At 38.4% G+C, this 25,858-nt stretch overlaps 1 protein-coding gene across 3 annotated transcripts in view; it reads left to right on the top strand.

Moving 5' to 3' along the window:
• The window catches only part of LOC121390609 (cationic amino acid transporter 3-like), a 106,185-nt gene that overhangs the window by 5,143 nt on the left and 75,184 nt on the right, over positions 1-25,858 (top strand). For 2 of the 3 annotated variants that reach the window (XM_041522469.1, XM_041522468.1), the window contains exons 2-12: positions 1,076-1,214; positions 2,929-3,048; positions 4,028-4,156; positions 5,716-6,011; positions 7,541-7,661; positions 8,291-8,513; positions 15,104-15,243; positions 17,327-17,429; positions 18,666-18,829; positions 20,589-20,755; positions 23,562-23,670. In XM_041522469.1, coding sequence (XP_041378403.1) covers positions 1,106-1,214; positions 2,929-3,048; positions 4,028-4,156; positions 5,716-6,011; positions 7,541-7,661; positions 8,291-8,513; positions 15,104-15,243; positions 17,327-17,429; positions 18,666-18,829; positions 20,589-20,755; positions 23,562-23,670 — 1,681 coding nt within the window. In that variant the 5' untranslated portion in view covers positions 1,076-1,105. Of the gene's footprint in view, positions 1-1,075; positions 1,215-2,928; positions 3,049-4,027; positions 4,157-5,715; positions 6,012-7,540; positions 7,662-8,290; positions 8,514-15,103; positions 15,244-17,326; positions 17,430-18,665; positions 18,830-20,588; positions 20,756-23,561; positions 23,671-25,544; positions 25,764-25,858 lie in introns of those variants that run through there. The other variant, XM_041522470.1, reaches the window with a different exon arrangement.

Raw genomic sequence — 25,858 nt, 5'->3', positions numbered from 1 at the left:
TTTTGCTTAACCTTGACTATGTTTATAATATTGTTGGTGTAAACTTCATTGATAGATGTATGGCGTAGGAATGCACAACGTTTCACATTGATACACATGTAAATAGCTAAATGAAGCGACGTCATTTTCCCAGTTTTTAAAGGGACATTCCTGAGTTCGATGCAATTTTAAAGATGTTATCAACTAACAGAGACTTTTTAACGATTGTAATTACATATCAAATATATTTTTCTGCATAAAATATTAGTGGCTTTATATTCAATGTGTTTCTGATCGTTCTAATATTTGTACTAGGTTAAATTTCATTTTATTTCCTAAAAAGATTTTTTCGTACGTACGAAATTGTTTGAAGACAAAATCCAGTTTGGGCTTTTTTCAAATATTAAGACGACCAGAAACACATTGAATATACAGACACTGATATTCTAAACAAGAAAATATATTTAATATGTAAGTTTAATCGTAGAAATATTCTATTATGTAAATAGCTATATTATAAGCAGTAACACGTGCAAGGTAACGGTTCAGTGAGTTCATGGCCATGAACATATAGTCTGCAACAAGGCTTTACCGTTCAAAAATTAACTATAGTAGAGAGGGATAAATAGTAGGGACTCGAATCAAGGTATTACCATTGTTTGACACACAATAGTCGATGTATTTTTCGTGCTGGGGTGTTAAACATTCATTCATTCATTCATTCATTTATTCATTCATTTGGGTGAAGGTACTCTATTAGCTTTTAAACAAAACTACTGATTAAGTGTGGAGGGGGAGATAGAGAGCGAAGGGAGAGAGGGGGAGGGGAGGGTGTTATAGTCTGTTTCAAATTACATATGTTCAGCACTAAAATTGTAAATACATCTCATATTTCTATCTATAACAGGTCATTTATTGTAATTTTTTGCACAGGTTGTTTGAATACCATAACAGGTCATAATAATACTAACACATTTTTATGGGTTTTATTCCAGGGATTTTCATAACTAATATATAAGACTGAAAAATCACATGGGTATAATTTTGATTAGTACTTTAGTATATTTAAATTCATCGTTGTCTCTTTTGTTTTCAGTGTGTTGATCATCACGGGGCGGTGTAGAAAATGCCCATACATGGGTTCCTAAAACAGCTAGTACGAAGAAAGGTGATCGACCTGTGTGAGGATACAGCGCTTGCTCGAGTCTTGTCCACCGTAGATCTCATTGGTCTAGGTGAGTTCCTGTCAGTCTGTCTGCCAACGTCTCATTGTTTGGCCTGACCTAGGTATCCACAATTGGATTCTGCGGTTTTTACAATTTTGAAGGGTATTGACTGAGAATCAAAGATAAAGGGGGTGAAAATGTGGTAATCTTGGATTCTGTGGTCAGTGTATTTAGAGGGGTTGTCCCAGTCTTCCTTTAGGTGTCTGAAGATAAAACAGGTCTGTTCCAAGGCACTCATTTCATTTTATTTCATTTCAACTTATTTTCGTGCTTATATCCAATTAAGGTTCAAACACGCTGTCCTGGGCACACACCTCAGCTATCTGGGCTGTCTGTCCAGGACAGTGAGTTAGTTGTTAGTGTAGTGGTTAGTGAGAGAGAAGAGGGTGTGGTGGTCTTACACCCACCCATTGAGTCGTTAAAACTCGCTCTGGGTGGGAGCCGGTACCGGGCTGCGAACTCAGGACCTACCAAGCAATAAAAGATGGGCAAGCAGCAATGTATTATACTAGTATATGATTTAATAATATCAAAAGCAGCCACTAAAATAAGCCCACATCAGGCCTGATTAGCAATGTCCGTTGTGTGGTACGCATTGGCGCAGACAAAATTTTATATTAGGTAGTACACACATTTGGAGGGTAGGGGGGGGGGGGGGGAGGGACACCATACTGTATATTTGTCGTGTTATGGGTCAACAGGAAAACATAAAAGGTGGTGGGGAAAAAAGGAGGTGAGATTGGGAGTTGACATGGCCCTATGCTACGCCAGTGGTAGTACGGTCGATCTAAAAAAAAAAGTACCTGTGGTAACTGTACAGACAAGGATTGGGCTGTGAAGGAGGACAGCAAAAAAAAGTTGAAATATAAATAGTTGCTGCTAGATCGGGAGGAAATAAAATTTAACTCAATCGAGAAAAGGGAAAAGGAGACAATAAAACACGATTGTTCTTTGAATACCAGTATTTCCAAAAGCAAAACATTCCTGAGTTTGCTGCATTGTAAGACGTTTCTCTTAAAGGGACATTCCTGAGTTTGCTGCATTGTAAGACGTTTCTCTTAAAGGGACATTCCTGAGTTTGCTGCATTGTAAGATGTTTCCGACTAATAAAATATTTCTACGATTAAACTTACATATTAAATATATTTTCTTGTTGTGAATATCAGTGTCTGTATATTCATTGCATTTCTGGTTGTCTTAATATTTGTAAGAAGCCCAAACTGAATTTTCTCTTCAAATAATTTCGTACGTACGAAAAAACAACAAAAAACATTTTAGGAAATAAAATGAAACTTAACCTAGTACAAATATTAGAACGATCAGAAACATATTTAATATACAGCCACCAATATTTTATGCAGAAAAATATATTTGATATGTAATTACAATCATCTCTGTTAGTCGATAACATCTTAAAAATGGCAGAAAACTCAGGAATATCCCTTTAATGTTCAAGGGATTTTGGTCATTTTTCAACATTATATGACATCTTGGACTAAATCGTTGTCCAAACGTCGTGGTATGTGCTGTCCTGTTTATGAGAGAGTGCATATAAAATATCCCTTGCTGCTAATAAAAACTACACCCACTTCTCTCTCACTAAGACAACGTGTTACAGTTACCAAATGTTTGACATCCAATAGCCGATGATTAAGTAGTCACTGCGTTCTAGTGGCGTCATTCAAGTTTTACAAGAAGTGTATGTGTGTGTGTTTTGTTGTAGGTATTGGCAGTACCCTGGGAGCAGGTATCTATGTTGTCGCTGGTCAAGTCGCACGACAGACAGCTGGTCCGTCCGTCGTTCTGTCATTCTTCGTAGCTGCTGTTGCGTCAATTCTAGCAGGTAGGTGAACGTATTTTGTTCTTATAGACACTTTTTCTCGAGCTTTCTCTTATGTTATAGTTCGTTTTGGTTTTATGGGATGTATGGTCCAGCTGATAGTGACGAAACGCCTGATAACGATTGGTGGAGACACTAACAACCTTGCTAATGCCATTTCGACTCTGCTTTGTGTGGAGATACGATTTTATTCACGATAACGGTTTTGTCGTTCAGATTATAGGCGTTATATTTAGTGTTTGTCACTAAACACGAGATAACATCATTCGTTATTTTTGATAACACACACTTGTTAACATTTTAAAGATGTTATATTTTGTATTTTATAGGAGTGCTATATTTTGTATTTTATATGAGTGTCATATTTTGGTGTCTTTCTATAACAATATGTTATATTTTGTGTTTTACAGGCGTGTTATATTTTGTGTTTTACAGGTGTGTGTTATATTTTGTGTTTTACAGGCGTGTTATATTTTGTGTTTTACAGGCGTGTGTTATATTTTGTGTTTTACAGGTGTGTTATATTTTGTGTTTTACAGGCGTGTGTTATATTTTGTGTTTTACAGGTGTGTTATATTTTGTGTTTTACAGGTGTGTGTTATATTTTGTGTTTTACAGGCGTGTTATATTTTGTGTTTTACAGGCGTGTGTTATATTTTGTATTTTACAGGCGTGTTATATTTTGTGTTTTACAGGCGTGTGTTATATTTTGTGTTTTACAGGTGTGTTATATTTTGTTTATTACAGGTGTGTTATATTTTGTGTTTTACAGGTGTGTGTTATATTTTGTGTTTTACAGACGTGTTATATTTTGTGTTTTACAGGCGTGTGTTATATTTTGTATTTTACAGGTGTGTTATATTTTGTGTTTTACAGACGTGTGTTATATTTTGTGTTTTACAGGCGTGTGTTATATTTTGTGTTTTACAGGCGTGTGTTATATTTGGTATTTTACAGGCGTGTTATATTTTGTGTTTTACAGGCGTGTGTTACGCTGAGTTCGCCGCTCGAGTTCCTAAAGCCGGCTCGGCGTACGTCTACAGCTATGTGACGGTGGGCGAGTTCATCGCCTTTGTCATAGGGTGGAACCTCATCCTCGAATATGTCATCGGTAATTGTCACGTCCATTTCCGAGAAATTTTATGTTTGATAATTTTTTAGGGTTTGGTCCAAAACAGATTTTTAATCTAATTTGGGGTTGTTGAAAAAAACAAAACACATCCAAAAAACAAACTAACAAAAACAACCCCACAACAAAACAACCCCAAAATCAAGAAAAAACCCACGAAAAACATCACCCCCCCCCCCCCCCCAACCTCTTGGTTGCATAGAACACACAGAGAAGAACATTCCATCCATACATATATCTATATATCACCCACGTACACGTGCTACAGAAAAAATAACGGTCGAAATTTGTAGAGAAGTCGTAATTTTAGAGGAAATACGGTATACATGGGCGGACGTACTAACAGACATATAAACAATACAATTATATGTCAGGGTCGTGCGCAGGAAATTTTTTAAGGGGGGGGGGTGGAGGTGTCTGGCGAAGCCCGACAACGCGAGCGCCGCAGGCGCGAAGCCCGTGGCGGGGGGTCTGTGGGCCCTCCCCCCGAAAAGTTTGAAAAATTGACCCCTTCTAGGGTTATTCTGAGGTGTTTTCTGCTGGTTAGCCGAGCTGCTTTCTTGAGCACGGGGGGGGGGGGGGGGGGGGGGGGCCTGTATGTATAGGCGTACGGGCTCCCATTGTTGTAGGGCGTTTTGCGCGAATTAAACGACAATGCCCGAATCTGGATAACAACATTTATTCATATTAGTATTACTACCAAACAGCTAATATAGGGTTGCAAACGAATCACTACACATTTGTACATGGATTACAATCAATTTTGAGAGTAGAATGATGGAAATACAACAATAAAAAGGTCTCAGGTTAGCATATTTCCCCCGAATATCTGTATCCATTTTGCCAGCATTAAGGGGACAGTTGATCCCCCACTCACCCACCCCCTGTCCCCTGTCTCGCACGCTTATGAATACAGTTTGTACCGGCCTAGCTGGTGTCGTGATTAAGCTATCGGACATGAGGCTGGTAGGTACAGGGTTCGCAGCCCGGTACCGGCTCCCACCCAGAGCGAGTTTCAACGACTCCGTGGGTAGGTGTAAGACCACTAGGCCTACACCCTCTTCTCTCTCACTAACTACTAACAACTACTAGTAACCCACTGTCCTGGACAGACAGCCCAGATAGCTGAGATGTGTATGTGTGTGTGTGCTCAGGACAGCGTGCTTGGACCTTAATTGGGTATAAGAACGAAAATAAGTTGACATGAAATAAAATAAGGAACCCCGAAAATATTGCTTGGGGCTGGTCGATTTTTGCTCGAATTAAATGAAAATATCCGAATCTGCATAACATCATATTAGTATTGCTAACAAACACGATGGAAATACATAATAAAAAGGTCCCAGGTTAGCACATTTTGCCCGAATATCTGTATCGTTTTTACTCAAATTTGAGGTTTTGCTCCAGCATTGTGGAGGGGTGGGGGGTGGGGGTGGGGGGTGGGTGGGGGTGGGGTGGGTGGGGGGGGGGCTGGGTAAATACCTCCCCCCGTCCCCCCTTTCTTGTGTACACTCATGAATACAGTCTGATATCTCTCACAGGCACAGCCAGCGTGGCGAGGGCATGGAGTGCGTACTTTGACTCGCTCCTCGACTACAAAATCAAGAACTACTTCAACGCGACGATGCCGATTCACGTGGACGGCCTGTCCGACTACCCCGACTTCTTCGCGTTCGGCATCACGCTGCTGCTGACGGTGGTGCTCGCGTACGGCGTCAAGGAGTCGACGACGTTCAACAACATCTTCACCGTCGTCAACCTGCTCGTCGTCCTCTACGTCGTCATATGCGGCGCCTTCAAGGCCGACTTCCACAACTGGAACATTAGCCCTAGTGAGGTAAGGTGGTTGTTTCGTGGGGTGGTTTGTTTTTGTTTTTTTGTTTTTTGGGGGGTGGGGGAGGGCCTATTTTTAGAGATGATGTTTTAATGTTATAGACAATGAGTGTCCTGCGTTCAGTGTTCGCAAGCAAACCCTATATATGTGACACCAGCCCCCCCCCCACCCCCACCCACCACCACCACAATACACGCACATACATCTCTCTCTCTCTCTCTCTCTCTCTCTCTCTCTCTCTCTCTCTCTCTCTCTCTCTCTCTCTCTCTCTCTCTCTCTCTCTCTCTCTCTCTCTCTCTGTGTCTATATGTTTGTATGTGTGTGTATGACATTTGTGTGTGTGTATGTGTGTGCGCACGTCTGTGTGTGTGTGTATGTGTATGCGTGTGTGTATGTGTATGTATGTGTGTGTATGTATGTATGTGTATGTATGTGTGTATGTGTATGTGTATGTGTATGTATATGTGTATGTGTGTGTGTGTATGTGTGTATGTATGTGTGTGTGTGTGTATGTATGTGTATGTATATATGTGTGTGTATGTGTGTATGTATGTGTGTGTGTGTATGTATGTGTGTGTGTATGTATGTGTGTATGTGTGTATGTATATATGTGTGCCCGTGTGTGTATGTATGTATGTATTGATGTATGAAAATCTATATATTGTATGTATGTCGAGGTTGACTATTACATACATAGATATTAACGCACTGGCGCAGGGGACAATTAAATCCTTTCTGGCCTCACAAAGTGTCCCATGCCGTTTCTGGGACTCGAACCTGTGACACCGATTCGCCCGCAAATTGCAAGGCTAACCACGATACGCTCTGAGCTATCGAAGCTTCCATAAAAAGGAAGCTCTTTAACTCAACCATATGCATGGGGCCTACAATCTACGCGGTCGATCCCGCTTACGTGCATGAAACAGTGGGCAGACCTGGCACTGTCTAGTATGTATTGATGTATGAATATCTATATATTGTTTGTATGTAGAGGTTGACTATTACATACATAGATATTAACGCACTGGCGCAGGGGATAATTAAATCCTTTCTGGCCTCACAAAGTGTTCCATGCCGTTGCTGGGACTCGAACCTGTGGCACCGATGTATGTATGTATGTATGTATGTATGTACGTATGTATGTATGTATGTATGTGTGTGTGTGTGTGTATGTGTGTGTATGTGTGTGTATGCATGTATATGTGTATATGTATGTGTATGTGTGTATGTATGTGTGTGTATGTGTGTATGTATATGTGTGTGTGTCTGTGTATGTGTATGTGTATGTGTATGTATGTATGTGTGTGTACGTGTGTGTGTGTGTGTGTGTGTATGTGTGTATGTGTGTGTATGTGTGTTTATATATGTGTATGTATATGTGTGTGTATGTCTATGTATTTGTATTTGTATGTGCCTCTATTTTTCTCAATCAAATGTTGTGTTAAACATCAAAGAGTCGCAGTTTAAAATGTGCTGCTCAATGTTTCGTCAAACAAAATACATGTACTTCTTGATCTTTACATTTCATTCAGATTCCCAGTAATGTTGACGGCGGGTCAGGGGGGTTTATGCCGTTTGGATTCTCAGGGATGATGTCTGGGGCAGCGACTTGCTTTTACGCCTTTGTTGGCTTCGACTGCATAGCAACCACAGGTAAGTGTCATCACGTGGTTGTTATTCTATCCTAAAACTGTATTTCACCATATTATGTCACCACCTAGGTGAAATATACTAGTAAGACTGAGTTGAGTCTTTGCTTGTTGAAAATTGTTTATATGACTGAGGCTATATCAAAGTTAAAAGTTTGTTTTGTTTAACGACACCATATAGTCTTAGAGAGGAAACCCGCTAAATGTTTCCATTAGTAGAAAGGGATCTTTTATATGCACCATCCCATGAAGTGGCGACAGCGGGTTTCCTCCCTCAATATCTGTGTGGTCCGACGCCATATAACCGTAAATAAAATGTGTTGAGTGCGTCGTTAAGTAAAACATTTCCTTCCTTATTTTAACTATGCTAGGCGCATGTGCATGAATGTTTGCCGAGAGCGGGGGGGGGGGGGGGGGGGGAGAGGTCGAGTCAAGCTCTCCTGGAATATATATTTAAAAAATAGAAATGTGCTTTAATGGATGATGGGGGGGGGGGGGGAGGGAGTGCTGTATCTTTGTTTTGTATCACAACTCCCCTATTTTAAATTAGCTTTGTTGACAAATATTTGACATCCAACAGTCGATGATTAATAAACCAAAACAAACTTTAGATTTGTTGTATTTCTTTAACAGGTGAAGAGGCGAAAAATCCCAAGAAAGCCATTCCAATCAGCATCGTTCTGTCTCTGCTGGGCATCACGCTGGCGTACTGTGGTGTGTCGATAGTGCTTACCCTGATGTGTCCCTACTACCTACTCGACCCCAACGCGCCCCTCCCCTTCGTCTTCAACCGCGTGGGGTGGGGCGTCGCCAAATACATCATCTCTATTGGGGCAATATGTGGGCTATCCACTAGGCAAGTATTTTTGTTATTATACTGGACAGCGATGTTCAGAATGATTGATTATACATGTAATTGGAATATTGATTGGTTTCACTCTATCGATGTGATGATCGATACTAATAATTCATAATCGATTATGCGGGATAGTGATGATCCATTTAATCCAATGATCGATTATAATAATTCATAATCGACTGTGTGGGATAGTGATGATCCATTTAATCCAATGATCGATTATAATAATTCATAATCGACTGTGTGGGATAGTGATGATCCATTTAATCCAATGATCGATTATAATAATTCATAATCGACTGTGTGGGATAGTGATGATCCATTTAATCCAATGATCGATTATAATAATTCATAATCGACTGTGTGGGATAGTGATGATCCATTTAATCCAATGATCGATTATAATAATTCATAATCGACTGTGTGGGATAGTGATGATCCATTTAATCCAATGATCGATTCTAATAATTAATAATCGACTGTGTGGGATAGTGATGATCCATTTAATCCAATGATCGATTATAATAATTCATAATCGACTGTGTGGGATAGTGATGATCCATTTAATCAAGTGATCGATAATAATAATTCATAATCGACTGTGTGGGATAGTGATGATCCATTTAATCCAATGATCGATTATAATAATAATTCATAATCGACTGTGTGGGATAGTGATGATCCATTTAATCCAATGATCGATTATAATAATTCATAATCGACTGTGTGGGATAGTGATGATCCATTTAATCCAATGATTGATTATAATAATTCATAATCGACTGTGTGGTAGTGATGATCCATTTAATCCAATGATCGATTATAATAATTCATAATCGACTGTGTGGGATAGTGATGATCCATTTAATCCAATGATCGATTCTAATAATTAATAATCGACTGTGTGGGATAGTGATGATCCATTTAATCCAATGATCGATTCTAATAATTAATAATCGACTGTGTGGGATAGTGATGATCCATTTAATCCAATGATCGATTATAATAATTCATAATCGACTGTGTGGGATAGTGATGATCCATTTAATCCAATGATCGATTCTAATAATTCATAATCGACTGTGTGGGATAGTGATGATCCATTTAATCCAATGATCGATTATAATAATTCATAATCGACTGTGTGGGATAGTGATGAACAATTTAATCCAATGATCGATTATAATAATTAATAATCGACTGTGTGGCATAGTGATGATCCATTTAATCCAATGATCGATTATAATAATTCATAATCGACTGTGTGGGATAGTGATGATCCATTTAATCAAGTGATCGATAATAATAATTCATAATCGACTGTGTGGGATAGTGATGATCCATTTAATCAAGTGATCGATAATAATAATTCATAATCGACTGTGTGGGATAGTGATGATCCATTTAATCAAGTGATCGATAATAATAATTCATAATCGACAGTGTGGGATAGTGATGAACAATTTAATCCAATGATCGATTATAATAATTAATAATCGACTGTGTGGCATAGTGATGATCCATTTAATCCAATGATCGATTATAATAATTAATAATCGACTGTGTGGGATAGTGATGATCCATTTAATCAAGTGATCGATAATAATAATTCATAATCGACTGTGTGGGATAGTGATGATCCATTTAATCAAGTGATCGATAATAATAATTCATAATCGACTGTGTGGGATAGTGATGATCCATTTAATCCAATGATCGATTATAATAATTAATAATCGACTGTGTGGCATAGTGATGATCCATTTAATCCAATGATCGATTATAATAATTCATAATCGACTGTGTGGGATAGTGATGATCCATTTAATCCAATGATCGATTATAATAATTCATAATCGACTGTGTGGGATAGTGATGATCCATTTAATCCAATGATCGATTATAATAATTCATAATCGACTGTGTGGGATAGTGATGATCCATTTAATCCAATGATCGATTATAATAATTCATAATCGACTGTGTGGGATAGTGATGATCCATTTAATCCAATGATCGATTATAATAATTCATAATCGACTGTGTGGGATAGTGATGATCCATTTAATCCAATGATCGATTCTAATAATTCATAATCGACTGTGTGGGATAGTGATGATCCATTTAATCCAATGATCGATTATAATAATTCATAATCGACTGTGTGGGATAGTGATGATCCATTTAATCCAATGATCGATTATAATAATTCATAATCGACTGTGTGGGATAGTGATGATCCATTTAATCCAATGATCGATTATAATAATTCATAATCGACTGTGTGGGATAGTGATGATCCATTTAATCCAATGATCGATTCTAATAATTCATAATCGACTGTGTGGGATAGTGATGATCCATTTAATCCAATGATCGATTATAATAATTCATAATCGACTGTGTGGGATAGTGATGATCCATTTAATCCAATGATCGATTCTAATAATTCATAATCGACTGTGTGGGATAGTGATGATCCATTTAATCCAATGATCGATTCTAATAATTCATAATCGACTGTGTGGGATAGTGATGATCCATTTAATCCAATGATCGATTCTAATAATTCATAATCGACTGTGTGGGATAGTGATGATCCATTTAATCCAATGATCGATTCTAATAATTCAATAATCGACTGTGTGGGATAGTGATGATCCATTTAATCCAATGATCGATTCTAATAATTCATAATCGACTGTGTGGGATAGTGATGATCCATTTAATCCAATGATCGATTATAATAATTCATAATCGACTGTGTGGGATAGTGATGATCCATTTAATCCAATGATCGATTATAATAATTCATAATCGACTGTGTGGGATAGTGATGATCCATTTAATCCAATGATCGATTATAATAATTCATAATCGACTGTGTGGGATAGTGATGATCCATTTAATCCAATGATCGATTATAATAATTCATAATCGACTGTGTGGGATAGTGATGATCCATTTAATCCAATGATCGATTCTAATAATTCATAATCGACTGTGTGGGATAGTGATGATCCATTTAATCCAATGATCGATTATAATAATTCATAATCGACTGTGTGGGATAGTGATGATCCATTTAATCCAATGATCGATTATAATAATTCATAATCGACTGTGTGGGATAGTGATGATCCATTTAATCCAATGATCGATTATAATAATTCATAATCGACTGTGTGGGATAGTGATGATCCATTTAATCCAATGATCGATTCTAATAATTCATAATCGACTGTGTGGGATAGTGATGATCCATTTAATCCAATGATCGATTCTAATAATTCATAATCGACTGTGTGGGATAGTGATGATCCATTTAATCCAATGATCGATTATAATAATTCATAATCGACTGTGTGGGATAGTGATGATCCATTTAATCCAATGATCGATTCTAATAATTAATAATCGACTGTGTGGGATAGTGATGATCCATTTAATCCAATGATCGATTATAATCGAAAATGGATCGTTGTGGCTCTATCGATATGATGATTGATTATAATCGAAAATGGATCGTTGTGGCTCTACCGATATGATGATTGATTATAGAATGAAGGTATCCGGTTTAGAGAGGTTAAGTTGTTTACTGATTTCTTAAAAAGGACCGTGAAAAATGTCCGGTTTTGGGAGAATTCCGATTTACAGATGATCTGGTTTTTGGGTGAATGAGTGAGTGAGTGAATGACTGAATTTTTAACGACACCCCAGCACAAACAATACATCGCCTATTGGGTGTCATCGATAATAGAAATCCATAATCGATTGTGTGGGAAAATATTAACTGTAACTGTTTCTCCAGTTTAGATGATAGAAACTGATGTAAATATGTTGGGGTTTGGGTTTGTTTTTATGTTTATGTAATGGAAACAGATATTAAATAGTTTACTGAAGGCACAATTAGTGATTTATGATGTCTATCTCAGTAAACACGACAATGATAATTACAGTTTAAAACATTCTTATGTTCATATACTTCTAACCGATTGTGTAATATATTTTTTGGTAAAGTTGGTGCCAACCTATTATATATAACAGACAATCGATGTTGAAATTCCAACATTACTATTGAAGTTACTTGGTTCCGTGATATTTACAAAGACCTCAATGAGATGCTTTTAAACAAATGTTGTTGTTGTTGTTTTTTTTGGGGGTTTTTTTTTTGGGGGGGGGTCTTTATTTTCTTTCTTATCTTCTTCTTTTTTTTTCTTCTTTTTTTCTAATGATATCAGTAGTAGAGCAAATCGCCTTGGAGGTAATGGATCATAGGATTCATTGCCTTCGGTGGATCAATTGGAAGTGGTATACCAAATAGTCTCTCACCGGGTCAAAGTTCGAAGTGCACAAAACTTGGAATAGCGCATTAAATAAAGACATGCCAAGTCTGCCATTAGTGACATATATGACAGGACATGTTATCATGCAAGGGGCGAGACGTAGCCAAGTGGTAAAGTGCTCGCTTGATGCGCGGTCGGTTTGGGATCGATCTCCGTCGGTGGGCCCATTGGGCTATTTGTCGTTCCAGCCAGTGCACCACAACTAGTGTAGTAAAGGCCGTGGTATGTACTATTCTGTCTGTGGGATGGTGCATATAAAAGATCCCTTGCTGCTAATCGAAAAGAGTAGCCCATGAAGTGGCGACAGCGGGTTTCCTCTCTCAATATCTGTGTGGTCCTTAACCATATGTCTAACGCCATATAACCGTAAATAAAATGTGTTGAGTGCGTCGTTAAATAAAACATTTCTTTCTTTCTTTGTTATCATGCAATGTTGTTTCATATAGCAAGTAAATTCCTATAATTGTCAACTAGTATCAAAGTACTATTGACAATTGTTTTTTTTAAACAAGTGGGATCCTATTAAAAATAGAATGAGAAATTCTGACCAGAACTAAAGCAGTCTAAAACGTTTCCCGTTTTCTCTGAAACGAGCAGCTTATTCCCCCTCCAGTTTTTTCCAATTTACTTTAAAGTGTGAGGGTTAATAAATAAATGTGCTCTAGTGGTGTCGTTAAACAAAATAAACTTCTTGTGTATATACTATTTGAAACGTTATACAGTGTGTGTGTGTGTGTGTGTGTGTGTGTGTGTGTGTGTGTGTGTGTGTGTGTGTGTATCAATGTGATTACAAATAGCTCTACTGGTCTACCAGTAGATCTAACAGCATTGCGTGGACTCCCATGTCCAGGTGACATTTCATCTATAAATAACAATTTAAATATCGACCAATTACACTTCGCCTTTTTTAGCGTTATTCATGAGCATACAAATTCTAAAAATATCGGCGAGACTATTTATGCTATAGGCGAACTTGTTGGTTTGTTTCAACATTAAAAAACAGGGGGAGCTTTACTCATATAACCAATCATTTCGTATACCCTCGTAATCCCGAATGTTTATTGTTGTCCATGAGAATTGATTTGGTGGTGAACACCCAACGGGCTTTTGGAGTGGAGCTAATTTTAACAGATTGTACTATCAATACTTGATGTAGCCACCATCTTATAGTAAGCAGGCACCTTTTGGAGTTTAAGAGGCCACCATCTTTAAGCTCACAAAGGCACAGTTTCTCACAAATCACCTACTCCAGTATAAAGCGAACTGTATTCAGCAGACACCTGTCCTAAATGGCCACTTGTTGATATTTCCTTTAGTAGCTGATTAACACAGATTTCACTGTATATCAAAGGTGGAAAGTGTGTTCCTGTTTACGAGAAAGATCCTTGTCGCTATTTATTAGCAGTAGCCTCTGTGGCAGCTGGTTTCCTCTCTCACTCTCTCATTGCCTAGACCAATTATCAATAACCATGTGTTAGACGCTATGCAAATAGCTATAAAGCTGTTAAAAACGTGGTGATGTGTCAGTTTAAAATAAATATCACTCATTTTCCCTTTCTTTCCTACATGTTTTTTAGGCACCATGTTGTTTTTTCCTTTGTTTTGTTATACACACCATACCTTAGTTCAGCTAATGTTCGCGAAATTTTTTATTGGTTCCCGACGTGGCCATTTGGTTTAACGTGAAGCGCATAAACCAGTCTACAGTAAGTTTTTCTGCACGGACTGGCTGAACGCACACCATGCCTAAGTTCAATCAGCGAACGTTTCGCTAACGTTCGCGTACTATTTGATTGGTTCCTGACGTGACCATTTGGTTCAACGTGAAGCACATAAACCTTTCTAGCGGACGTTAGCGACAAGCGGTTGACTGAACTTATACCTGGTTTAAACACAAAAGTACGGAAGAGCATTAGAGCCAAGCGAAAAAAAGAAATGTTTTTTGTTTTAGTTACTATTTAATGCTCTTCCATACAAAAGGACATTGTTCTTCTTTTTTTTGTCTTTTTTTTTTTAAAGTTACTTTCGCTACCGGCTATTCGCTACCGGCTGTTTTTACTTCCACCTCAGTAGTCATTTTACACACCTGATTTACTGTTAGCTGTTATTTCAAATTAGAGAATTTAGCAGTGCAAACACTCTTCACCGCACTCTTCACCGCACTCTTAATTTAACTCTTCATTTAACTCTTAATTTAACCCTTCAGTCAACACGCCAGTTTACAATTGTTTTGTCTTTCAGTTTACTCGGTGCAATGTTTCCGCTGCCTCGCATACTCTACGCCATGGGGAGCGACGGGCTGCTGTTTGGAATCCTCGGTTGGGTCTACCCCAGGTTCCAGACACCAGTCATAGGATGCGCCGTCTCGGGATTGTTTGCCGGTGGGTACAGATTATTATTGGTGGGGGTTGTGAGGTATTAGGGGTGTGGTGGAGATTATGTGAGTAAATAATTGAATTTGATGTATCTTTCCTGTGTGTGGCTGTCTCCCAAAGCCATCAGTTCATCACTTGGTCCATCCTTCCTTCCATCCATCCACCCACCTACCCATCCATCATTTTATTCATCCAACCATCCATCTAATGATCCATCCATCCACCCATTCATCCGTCAATCTATCCCTACATTCATCCATTTATTCATCTATCTGTCCAGCTAATGATCCATCCATCCATCCATCCATCCATCCATCCACGCCTCGATTCATCAATCAATCAATCAATCAATCCATTCATCCATTCATCCATACAACCTTCCATCAATCCATCTATCCATCCATTCATACATTCGTCCATCCTTCCATCTATCCACCTATGCATCCATCAATCTACCCGTCCATTAATCCATCCATCCATTCATTCACCCATCCATCTATCCGTCCAATCCCATTCAAACAACCACCTACCCATTCAACATCTACCTCCCACCCATTCATCAATCCGTCCACCCATCCATCAGTTCTTCTATTCATAGATTCCATCCATCCGTCCGTCCACCCATCCATCTACCCATTCATACATCCACCTCTCTACTATACCATCCTTCCATCCAATCATACTTTTCCCCTACCCTTTCTGGTAGCACTAAACAAAATAACTTCCGGCGAGGTGCACCGAACCTTTGCTAGAGAAGTTAACACCACAAGTCCTGTGATTTGTTATGAATGTGAGTGTGTTGGTTATAAAAACAATTAGTTTCATCTGGGCTAAAAACGTATGCAATTTTATTTCATCTAGTACCACTGTGTCAAGTAGCCTTGTGCTTGGAACATTTATGGGGTACCTGTAAAAAAAAGTACTCAAATTTTGTGCGAAACTAAGGGTGTTGTAAAAACATCTGGTTATACCGAAAATGAGCCATGAAAGGTAGGGGATGTAATACTGATATTTATGGGTCATAGTTTTGGTTGATATAATATTGCATATAGTGTTTTTAAACACAAACGTTAACATGGTCGCCTATTTGGTATAGTCATACCTTCTATCTGTCAGTCCAACTTCCCATACCATCTGAACATCACGTGTCACATTCATCCTTCCATCTGGGGGGGGGGGGGGGACGTAGCCCAGTGGTAAACCGTTCGCTTGATGCGCGGTCAGTCTAGGATCGATCCCGCCAGTGAATTCATTGAGCTATTTCTCGTTACAGCCAGTGTTTCACAACTGGTGTAACAAAGGCCGTGGCATGTACTACCCTGTCTGTGGTATGGTGCATATAAACGATCCCTTGCTGCTAATCGAAAAGAGTAGCCCATAAAGTGGCGACAGCGAGTTTCCTCTCTCAATATCTGTGTGGTCCTTAACCAGATGTCTGACTCCATATAACCGTAAATAAAATGTGTTGAGTGCGTCGTTAAATAAAACATTTCCTTCCTTCCTTCCTTCAATCTGTTCATCCATGGATCTTTTGGTCTTCCCATCTGAACCTTGTTTGTCTCTTAAGTAACAGCCGTGGGCACTGCGCGATCTCAGCACTGTTTCGCGGGGATGGATGGATAGGTGGTTGGTATGTTGCATGAATAAGTGCCTCATGTCTTTGTTTTTCAGGTTACCGGCCTCGGTGGCGCAGTGGTTAAGCCATCGGACAACAGGCTGGTAGGTACTGGGTTCGGATCCCAGTCGAGGCATGGGATTTTTAATCCAGATACCGACTCCAAACCCTGAGTGAGTGCTCCGCAAGGCTCAATGGGTAGGTGTAAACCACTTGCACCGACCAGTGATCCATAACTGGTTCAACAAAGGTCATGGTTTGTGCTATCCTGCTATGGGAAGCGCAAATAAAAGATCCCTTGCTGCCTATCGTAAAAGAGTAGCCTATGTAGCGACAGTGGGTTCCTCTAAAAAAAAAGGAAGAGTGTCAGAATGACCATATGTTTGATGTCCAATAGCCGATGATAAGATAAAAAATCAATGTGCTCTAGTGGTGTCGTTAAATAAAACAAACTTTTTGTTTTTTGTTTTACAGGTTTGATGGCCATGATGTTTAACTTGAAAGAACTCGTGGACATGATGTCAATTGGTACATTACTGGCCTATACACTCGTCGCTGTTTGTGTACTTATATTAAGGTAGGTGTGCTTTATACATGGTATTTCTCGCTCCGCGGTCAGTCTGGGATCGATCCCCGTCGGTGGACCCATTGGGTTATTTCTCGCTCCAGCCAGTGCTCCACAACTGGTGTAACAAAGGCCGTGGTATGTACTATCCTGTCTGTGGGATGGCGCATGTAAAAGATCCCTTGCTGCTAATGGAAAAATGTAGCGGGTTTCCTCTATACTAATATATGTCATAATTACCATATGTTTGATATTCAATAGCCGATGATTAATAAATCAATGTGCTCTAGTGGAGTCGTTAAACAAAAACACTTTTTGTGTGTAATGACACCATTTGTTATTTATAACACACACTAACAACACGTATGTGCGATACCGATTTAAAGACATACGATTGGCTGCTTGTAGATGATGACCGGGTCGCCACAGCCTTACTATCCAATGATAAAAGGATAATCAAAATAGATTGTCCTGTGACATACAAGTTAAAATAAAACTGATTACACTATGACTCCAAGTTAACTGGAAGCACAAAGGCTGTAAAGAGGTTTCAGTTTTAACCCCCCCCCAACCCCAACTCCCCCCCCCAACAACGTTTAAATTGATTTAAAACCTGATATTTGAGGATATGTAAGAAATAGAATAACACATTTGTGATTGGCTGTTAGATACCTTTTATAAACTCGTTGTTTAAACATGTAATCCGACTCGCTTTTCACTCGTTATATAAGCTTCATAAGGACATACTCTAATTGTTAAACACTATGACGTATTATTCACTATTAGAGTCGTTTATGATTACTGAAATCAATCTTTACTTATATTTTATTGTTTAGATTATCCATTTCTGTAAAGTGTTTTTCGTCATCCTGGTGATTTTATTTTATTGTTAAGAACGCACGTGCGTCTGAGAAGTAACGGCTATGGAGTCGAGTTTTAGTCTAGTTTTAAGGGTATTTCACTGTTTTAATGTCACAGACTCTTCTTTCACTCTGTTGTAACATTATCCAAATGTGTTACCGGTTTGTAAATTAATCAAATTTAGTGTCAATTTTTACGGGTTGAAACTTGGGTATACGACTTTAAAACAACTCGTTATAAGATAAATGGTATCTAACGACAACTCATATAGTATTCTTTACATCCAACTGGCTTTCGCTCGTTAGACACGTTTTAAAATAACTCACTAAGATAAATCATATCTAACTGTACCAGCCACACTCATGTAGTAGTCTCTATTTACCATAGATACCAACCTGATGAAGCCATGCCTGGGTCGGAGTATAAACCCGACTCGAGTGACGAGATAGTCAAGGAATACTCGTTCAGCACTCGCGATCTCATACACCCGTCTTCCTCGGAACCCAACTCTGTGTCCGGCACAATTGCTACCTGGAGCGTCGGGTTGTTGTGTGAGTGTATTAATGTTCATTGCGTACAATGGGTAACATGCCTGTAGGAAACGATATCTTGTGTGTGTGTGTGTGTGTGTGTGTGTGTGTGTGTGTGTGTGTGTGTGTGTGTGTGTGTGTGTGTGTGTGTGTGTGTGTGTGTGTGTGTGTGTGTTTGTGTATGTGTGTGTGTTTGTGTGTGTGTGTGTGTGAGTGAGTGAGAGAGAGAGAGAGAGAGAGAGAGAGAGAGAGAGAGAGAGAGAGAGAGAGAGAGAGAGAGAGAGAGAGAGAGAGAGAGAGAGAGAGAGAGAGAGAGAGAGAGAGAATGAGTGTGTATGTGTGTGTGTGTGTGTTTGTGTGTGTTTGTGTGTGTGTGAGAGAGAGAGAGAGAGAGAGAGAGAGAGAGAGAGAGAGAGAGAGAGAGAGAGAGAGAGAGAGAGAGAGAGAGAGAGAATGAGTGTGTGTGTATGCGTGTTTGTGTGTGTATGTGTGTATGTGTGGAGGGCACAACCCGTTGTGAAAGGGGCACAATATCTAGTGGGGGGGGGGGGGGGGGCACAAGCCAGATTAATATGTTTATTTATATAGAGTAGGACAAAAAAACTAAACCCAACAGTACATTTTCCTTTTCGTGTGGGGGGGGGGGGGGGGCGGGCACATACCTCTTGGTACCCCAACCCCCACCCCCGGTTCCTACAGAACAAAGTAAACTTTAACTTTAGCCATTGTAAAACACAGGCAACTTCAACTGAAGGGGCCAGTTATATATTAATTTGCTTTACAACAGGGGTTGAGGTATATTATCTTCAGATTGGGGTGGTGGTGGGGGGGGGGGGGGGGCATACCCCTCTTCCACTTCTGACGCCTGTTTTAAAGTACAATAGATAGTCTTCTTAGTTTTTATATATGGACACATAGTTTTTCATAGACAAAATCCATCTTATTAATAATTATCCCAGCTTCAATATGGGATGAAAAATTTAATATTTTGGCTCTACAGTGTCAAGCACCTTTCGACAATTTCACTTTGTACATTTCTAGGTTTATTTGTCAAATGGTTTAAACATAAAACTGTACCCCGTATTGCTGCTTTAAACTTCACTTTTAAAGGAGCACCTTTCGACAGTTAGTTCTTTGTACATTTCTAGATTTATTGGTCAAATGGTTTAAGCACAAACATATACTCCAGATTCCTGTTTAAACTTAAGACGTTTAAAGGAGTATCTTTCGACAATTTGTTCTTTGTACATTTCTAGGCTTATTTGTTAAATGGTTTAAACATAAAAATGTACTCCATGTTGCTTCTTTAAACTTAACACTTTTAAAGGAGCATCTTTAAGACAATTTGTTCTTTGTACATTTCTAGGCTTATTTGTTAAATGGTTTAAACACAAAAATGTACTCCAGATTCCTGTTTAAACTTAACACAATTTGTTCTTTGTACATTTCTAGGTTTATTTGTCAAATGGTTTAAGCATAAAAATGTACTCCATATTGCTTCTTTAAACTTAATACTTTTAAAGGAGCATCTTTTAGACAATTTGCTCTTTGTACATTTCTAGGTTTATTTTGTTAAATGGTTTAAATATAAAAATGTACTCCAGATTCCTGTTTAAACATGACACGTTTAAAGGAGCATTTTTCGACAATTTGTTCTTTGTACATTTCTAGGTTTATTTCTCAAATGGTTTAAACATAAAAATGTACTCCATGTTGCTTTATTAAACTTAACACTTTTAAAGGAGCATCTTTCGACAATTTGTTCCTTGTACATTTCTAGGTTTATTTGTTACTGCGTTCAGCGCCACTGTGATTTATGCTGCAGACTATCTTATGAGCCATAGCTGGTGGGCGATCCTGCTTGCTATTCTTTTAGGCTGTCCAACGATTGTCTGTATCGTGTTTCTATGGAAACAGCCAGAAAGTAAAGCGGAACTCTGGTTTAAGGTCAGTGGTGGTGGTAGTGTAGTTGTTGTGTTGTTGTTGTGTGTTTTTTTTTTGGGGGGGGGGGGTTTAATTAAAGGTTTTTTTGAGATTTTGTTTTTTAATTTTTTGTTTTAAATTTTTAATTGTTTTTTTTATTTTTTATTTTTTTATTATTATTATTATTTAAAAAAACAAAAACAATTTACTTCTAGTTTTCAAATGTAACAGATGATTTATTTATAGTTCCCGGCCACAATTCCCGGAGCTAAAGAGAAAAATAATCTCATTTAAAATCACTCCATGTCTATTTTGAACTTGGTGCTAAGGTCGATAATTAATCATTTTGGAAAGCAAATTGTTGAAAACATTCTCACTTTCATGTAAAAAGCTTATAAAATGCCATAGTTTACTGGAACATCGCCAACTATTCATGATTAACCTTCTTTGCAACTAAAAAACAAAAATGTTATATCAAAAAAATTAAATAAAACAGCACAAAAAAACCCCCAACACATAAACAAAAACATCAACAAGAACAAACAAAGAAACATTAAAGGGACATTCCTGAGTTTGCTGCATTGTAAGATGTTTACGAAGAATAAAATATTTCTACGATTAAATTTACATATTAAATATATTTTCTTGAATATCAGTGTCTGTATATTCAATGTGTTTCTGGTCGTCTTAATATTTTTAAGAAGCCTAAACTGGATTTTCTCTTCAAATAATTTCGTACGTACGAACAAAAATATATTTTAGGAAATAAAATGAAATTTAACCTAGTACAAATAGTAGAACGATCAGAAACACGTTTAATATACAGCTACCAATATTTTGTGCAGAAAAATATATTTGATATGTAATGACAATCATTAAAAAAAGTCTCTGTTAGTCGATAACGTCTTAAAAATTGCAGAAAACTCAGGAATGTCCCTTTAATGGTTCAAGATATGTGATACATTTTAAGTCTTTATTGTTTTTTAATTAGCAGAGAAGTTCGATCAGAAATAGTTGATGATATTCAAATATATATTATTCTGAGTAAAATACGAGCTCATAGAAAGAAGTATCTTTAGTTCTATCCATTTATTTATTTATTTATTTATTTATTTATTCGTGCATCATTCGACCATTAAAGTGATTGTCCCGAGTGTGCAGCTATTGTAAGATGTTTACTACTAACATAGTCCTTTTGACGACTAAAATTACATATTATGAAAAAGTAAAGTAAAGTTTGTTTTACTTAACGACGCCACTAGAGCACATTGATGTTCTATCTTATCATCGGCTATTGGAAAAAACCAGAAAGAAATGTTTTATTTAACGACGCACTCAACACATTTTATTTACGGTTATATGGCGTCAGACATATGGTTAAGGACCACATAGATTTCGAGAGGAAACCCGCTGTCGCCACAAGGGATCTTTTATCTGCGCTTCCCACAGGCAGGATAGCACAAACCATGGCCTTTGTTGAACCAGTTATGGATCACTGGTCGGTGCAAATGGTTTTACACCTACCCATTGAGCCTTGCGGAGCACTCACTCAGGGTTTGGAGTCGTTATCTGGATTAAAAATCCCATGTCTCGACTGGGATCCGAACCCAGTACCTACCAACCTGTAGACCGATAGCCTAACCACGACGCCACCGAGGCCGGTATATATTATGAAATACAGTTTCTTGTTTAGAATACCAGCGTCTGTGAGGTCGTGTGCTCATGTGTGTAGCAGTCGTTCTTTTATTATTATTTTTTTGCTCAGTCGGCTAAGTGCTCGCTTGAGGTGCTTGCATCGCAGGATCGAATCACTTCGGTGGATCCATCCAGCTGATTGGATTTTGTTTCTCTCGTTCCAACCAGTGCACCACAACTGGACAAAGGCCGTGGTATGTGCTTTCCTGTATGTGGGAAAGTGCATATAAAAGATTCCTTGCTTCATTAGGAAAAATGTAGCGGGTTTCCTCTGATGACTAAGAGTTACCAAATGTTTGACATCCAATAACCGATGATTAATAAATCAATGTGCTCCAGTGGTATCGTTAAACAGAACAAACTTCTTCTTCTATTTTACTTCATAATATTTTTTTTTTCATACATACGAAATTATTGCAAGGTAAAATATGGGCTACGTTCAGCCAGACCGAACAGAAAAACATCCGCTAGACTGGTTTATGCGCTTCAAGTTAAACCAAATGGCCACGTCGGAAAACAATCTAATAGTTCACGAACGTTAGCGAAACGTTCGCTGGCTGAACTTAGGGCGGGTTTGGGCTACTATAAACATTAGAACTACAATAAACACCTTGTTTATACAGACACTGTCTATTGTAATCAAGAAAATATGTCTAATATGTAAATTTAGTCACCAGAAATGCTTTATTAGTCGGAAACGACTTACGATGGAAGCAGATTCAAGATAGTGTTCGCCTGATGCGTGATCGATCTAGGATCGATTCCCGTCGGTGGGTCCATTGGGCTATTTCTCGTTCCAATCTGTGCTCCACAACTGCTATAACAAAGGCCGTGGTATGTACTATCCTGTCTGTGGGATGGTGCATAAAAAAGATCCCTTGCTGCTAATCGAAAAGATTAGCCCAAGATGTGGCAACAGCGGGTTTCCTCTCTCAACATCTGTGTCGTCCTTAACCATATATCCGACGCCATATCACCGTAAATAAAATGTGTTAAGTGCGTCGTTAAATAAAACATTCCCTTCCTTCAGATTCAAGATAGTGCCTTTAATTGATCAATCCCTTAGACTATGGCTCAGTTCATTATTCATGAATTCTTTCACACATTATTTCATTCACTGTGTCCGTCCAATCAGGTGCCGCTACTGCCAATACTTCCTGCTGTCAGCGTGTTCATCAACATATACCTCATGATGAAGTTATCGGTCCCTACTTGGATCAGGTTTGGTGTCTGGATGGCGATTGGTGAGTTTTTCTTTCATAGTTTTATGATTATTTATTTATGGGACAGAATCATAAATTAGTCCAACCTTTTAAAAAAATATATATATTGTTTCCTGTATCCAGACCGATTTATAAAAGAAAAAACAAAAGAAAAAGAAGAGAACATTCCACGTAAAACCATCCAAAAAGATCGAGAGAAAAAAAGCACAGAAAAGTACCTAAAACCCACAAACCTATCCCTTTCATACAACCTCTCAACACACACCCCCCCTCCCACAAAAAAACACAAACAAAAACAACAACCTCAAAAACCAACACCCACATGAAATAAACTTAAAACATTTTGTTCATGAAATTTTTTTATTTTACTTTTTTTTTTCAATACAGTATTTTAAAAGTTTAATAAAAAATAAATAAAATGGCCACCAACAGATTTACCGCTGAAATGATGGAAGTATTAATTTTATTAATAAATCCCTGACCGTTTTTTAGTTTACTTTTTTTTTCAATACAGTATTTTAAAAGTTTAATAAAAAATAAATAAAATGGCCACCAACAGATTTTCCGCTGAAATGATGGACGTATCTCATTACGGCAAAACAATTTAAAGATGTCTGACTTCCAGATAATCACTCCTCCTACAGCTGTCGTGGGCGAATCCATGACGTCACTTGACAAGCGAGTTACCGTGACTGGTTCTCAGTCACATTCACTTTAAAGCAGACAGCACATTGACGAGACATACACGAAACGAGACCACCGCTGCGTTCAGCCAGACCGAACAAAAAGACGTTCGCTAGACTGGTTTATAATACACCTCACGTTAAAGCATATCAGGTCACAGACCACAATTAATTACGCTATATGTTTCTATATAGCGTTAGTGGCTATAGCAATTTCATTAATATCAGCAGGCCATGGATTTTTTAAATGTACCTTTGCCCGTCTGAGGGCAGCTTACCCTGTAAAGGACAACCCCTGTTGTCCAGCTCTTTATTTCAGGATATTGGTTTAAACAAACACACCCACTAAACCTGACTGGAGTACACCCATTTTGCACAAAAAACACTATTTCTGCATGGGCCGGAATTACCACAAACAAGTCTCGAATGTCAACAAGTTACACATGTTTGCAAACCACATGCTCTCCCCTGTCACTTCAGTCAAATAGTTGCCACTTCAAAGCTGTCTGCCATGAAATAATCACAGTCAAACAGCAGACTACTTGCGCGGATATATTTTCGGATTTTGGTCAAATGGGAAAATAACTGTGGTCTGAGGCCAAATGACCACATCGGGAGCCAGTCTATTAGTTCGCTAACATTAGCGTCGCTTCTGTCGCTGAACGCAACTCAAAGACTCTTTCCTCGTATGGGTTTTTCAAATTAAATTGGCGGGAATGGTGGAAATACATAATCATCATTTATGAATGTGTTTTTTTTATGTCTGAAATTGAAGCTATGAAACATTGCATACATGAATTATTGTCCCTATATTATATTTCATGTATTCCCTAAGGTAACTCCAACTGTTAATTTTGATTGATCCATTTTGTATCCGAACCCTTATGATTTGAGTTTTACTCTATCCATCTTTATTTTTCCTACGTAAAAAGTAAAAAAAAAAAAAAAATCCACATCCAATAACATAATACTAGCTATCACCCACCCCCCCCCCCCCCCCCCCCCCCCCCCCCCCCCCCCACCCCCCCGCCCAAAACAAAAGAAGAAAAAATAAATAAAAATAAAATAATAATAATAAATTTGCATCTCCACCATATTTGATTTAGTAAACAATTTTTTTCCTACCACAATCCAACACACACAATTGGAGTTACCTACCCTTGCTTTACCATGCTTGTTGCACGCTTAATGCAGCTGCTTTTTCCTTCCCAGGATTTTCCATCTATTTCCTATATGGCATCCGTCACAGTTCGTTAAACACGAAATGCGTGTACACCCCCGCTTCGTCCATCCTCTACCACACCAGCGACGACGACGACGAGGAGGAAGAACTGTGGCTGATGCACCCTGCAGCACAGAACGCCGATGTCGTGCCGAAAAACGGGGAGAACAACGTAGCGATGGAAAAGAATTAAAGGCGGCGCCACACTATACGAGTGCTTCGTACGAAAATAGCCGATTGCGTAGTGTCCGATGAGAAGCGGGACGTATAGCCACACGATACGAGTGTCTAGTACGAGAGTAGC

This window comes from Gigantopelta aegis, chromosome 15, assembly GCF_016097555.1.
Source record: "Gigantopelta aegis isolate Gae_Host chromosome 15, Gae_host_genome, whole genome shotgun sequence".
Taxonomy (NCBI): domain Eukaryota; kingdom Metazoa; phylum Mollusca; class Gastropoda; order Neomphalida; family Peltospiridae; genus Gigantopelta; species Gigantopelta aegis.
Note: the sequence above shows the minus strand (reverse complement) of the source record. Positions and strands in the feature narration are given on the sequence as shown.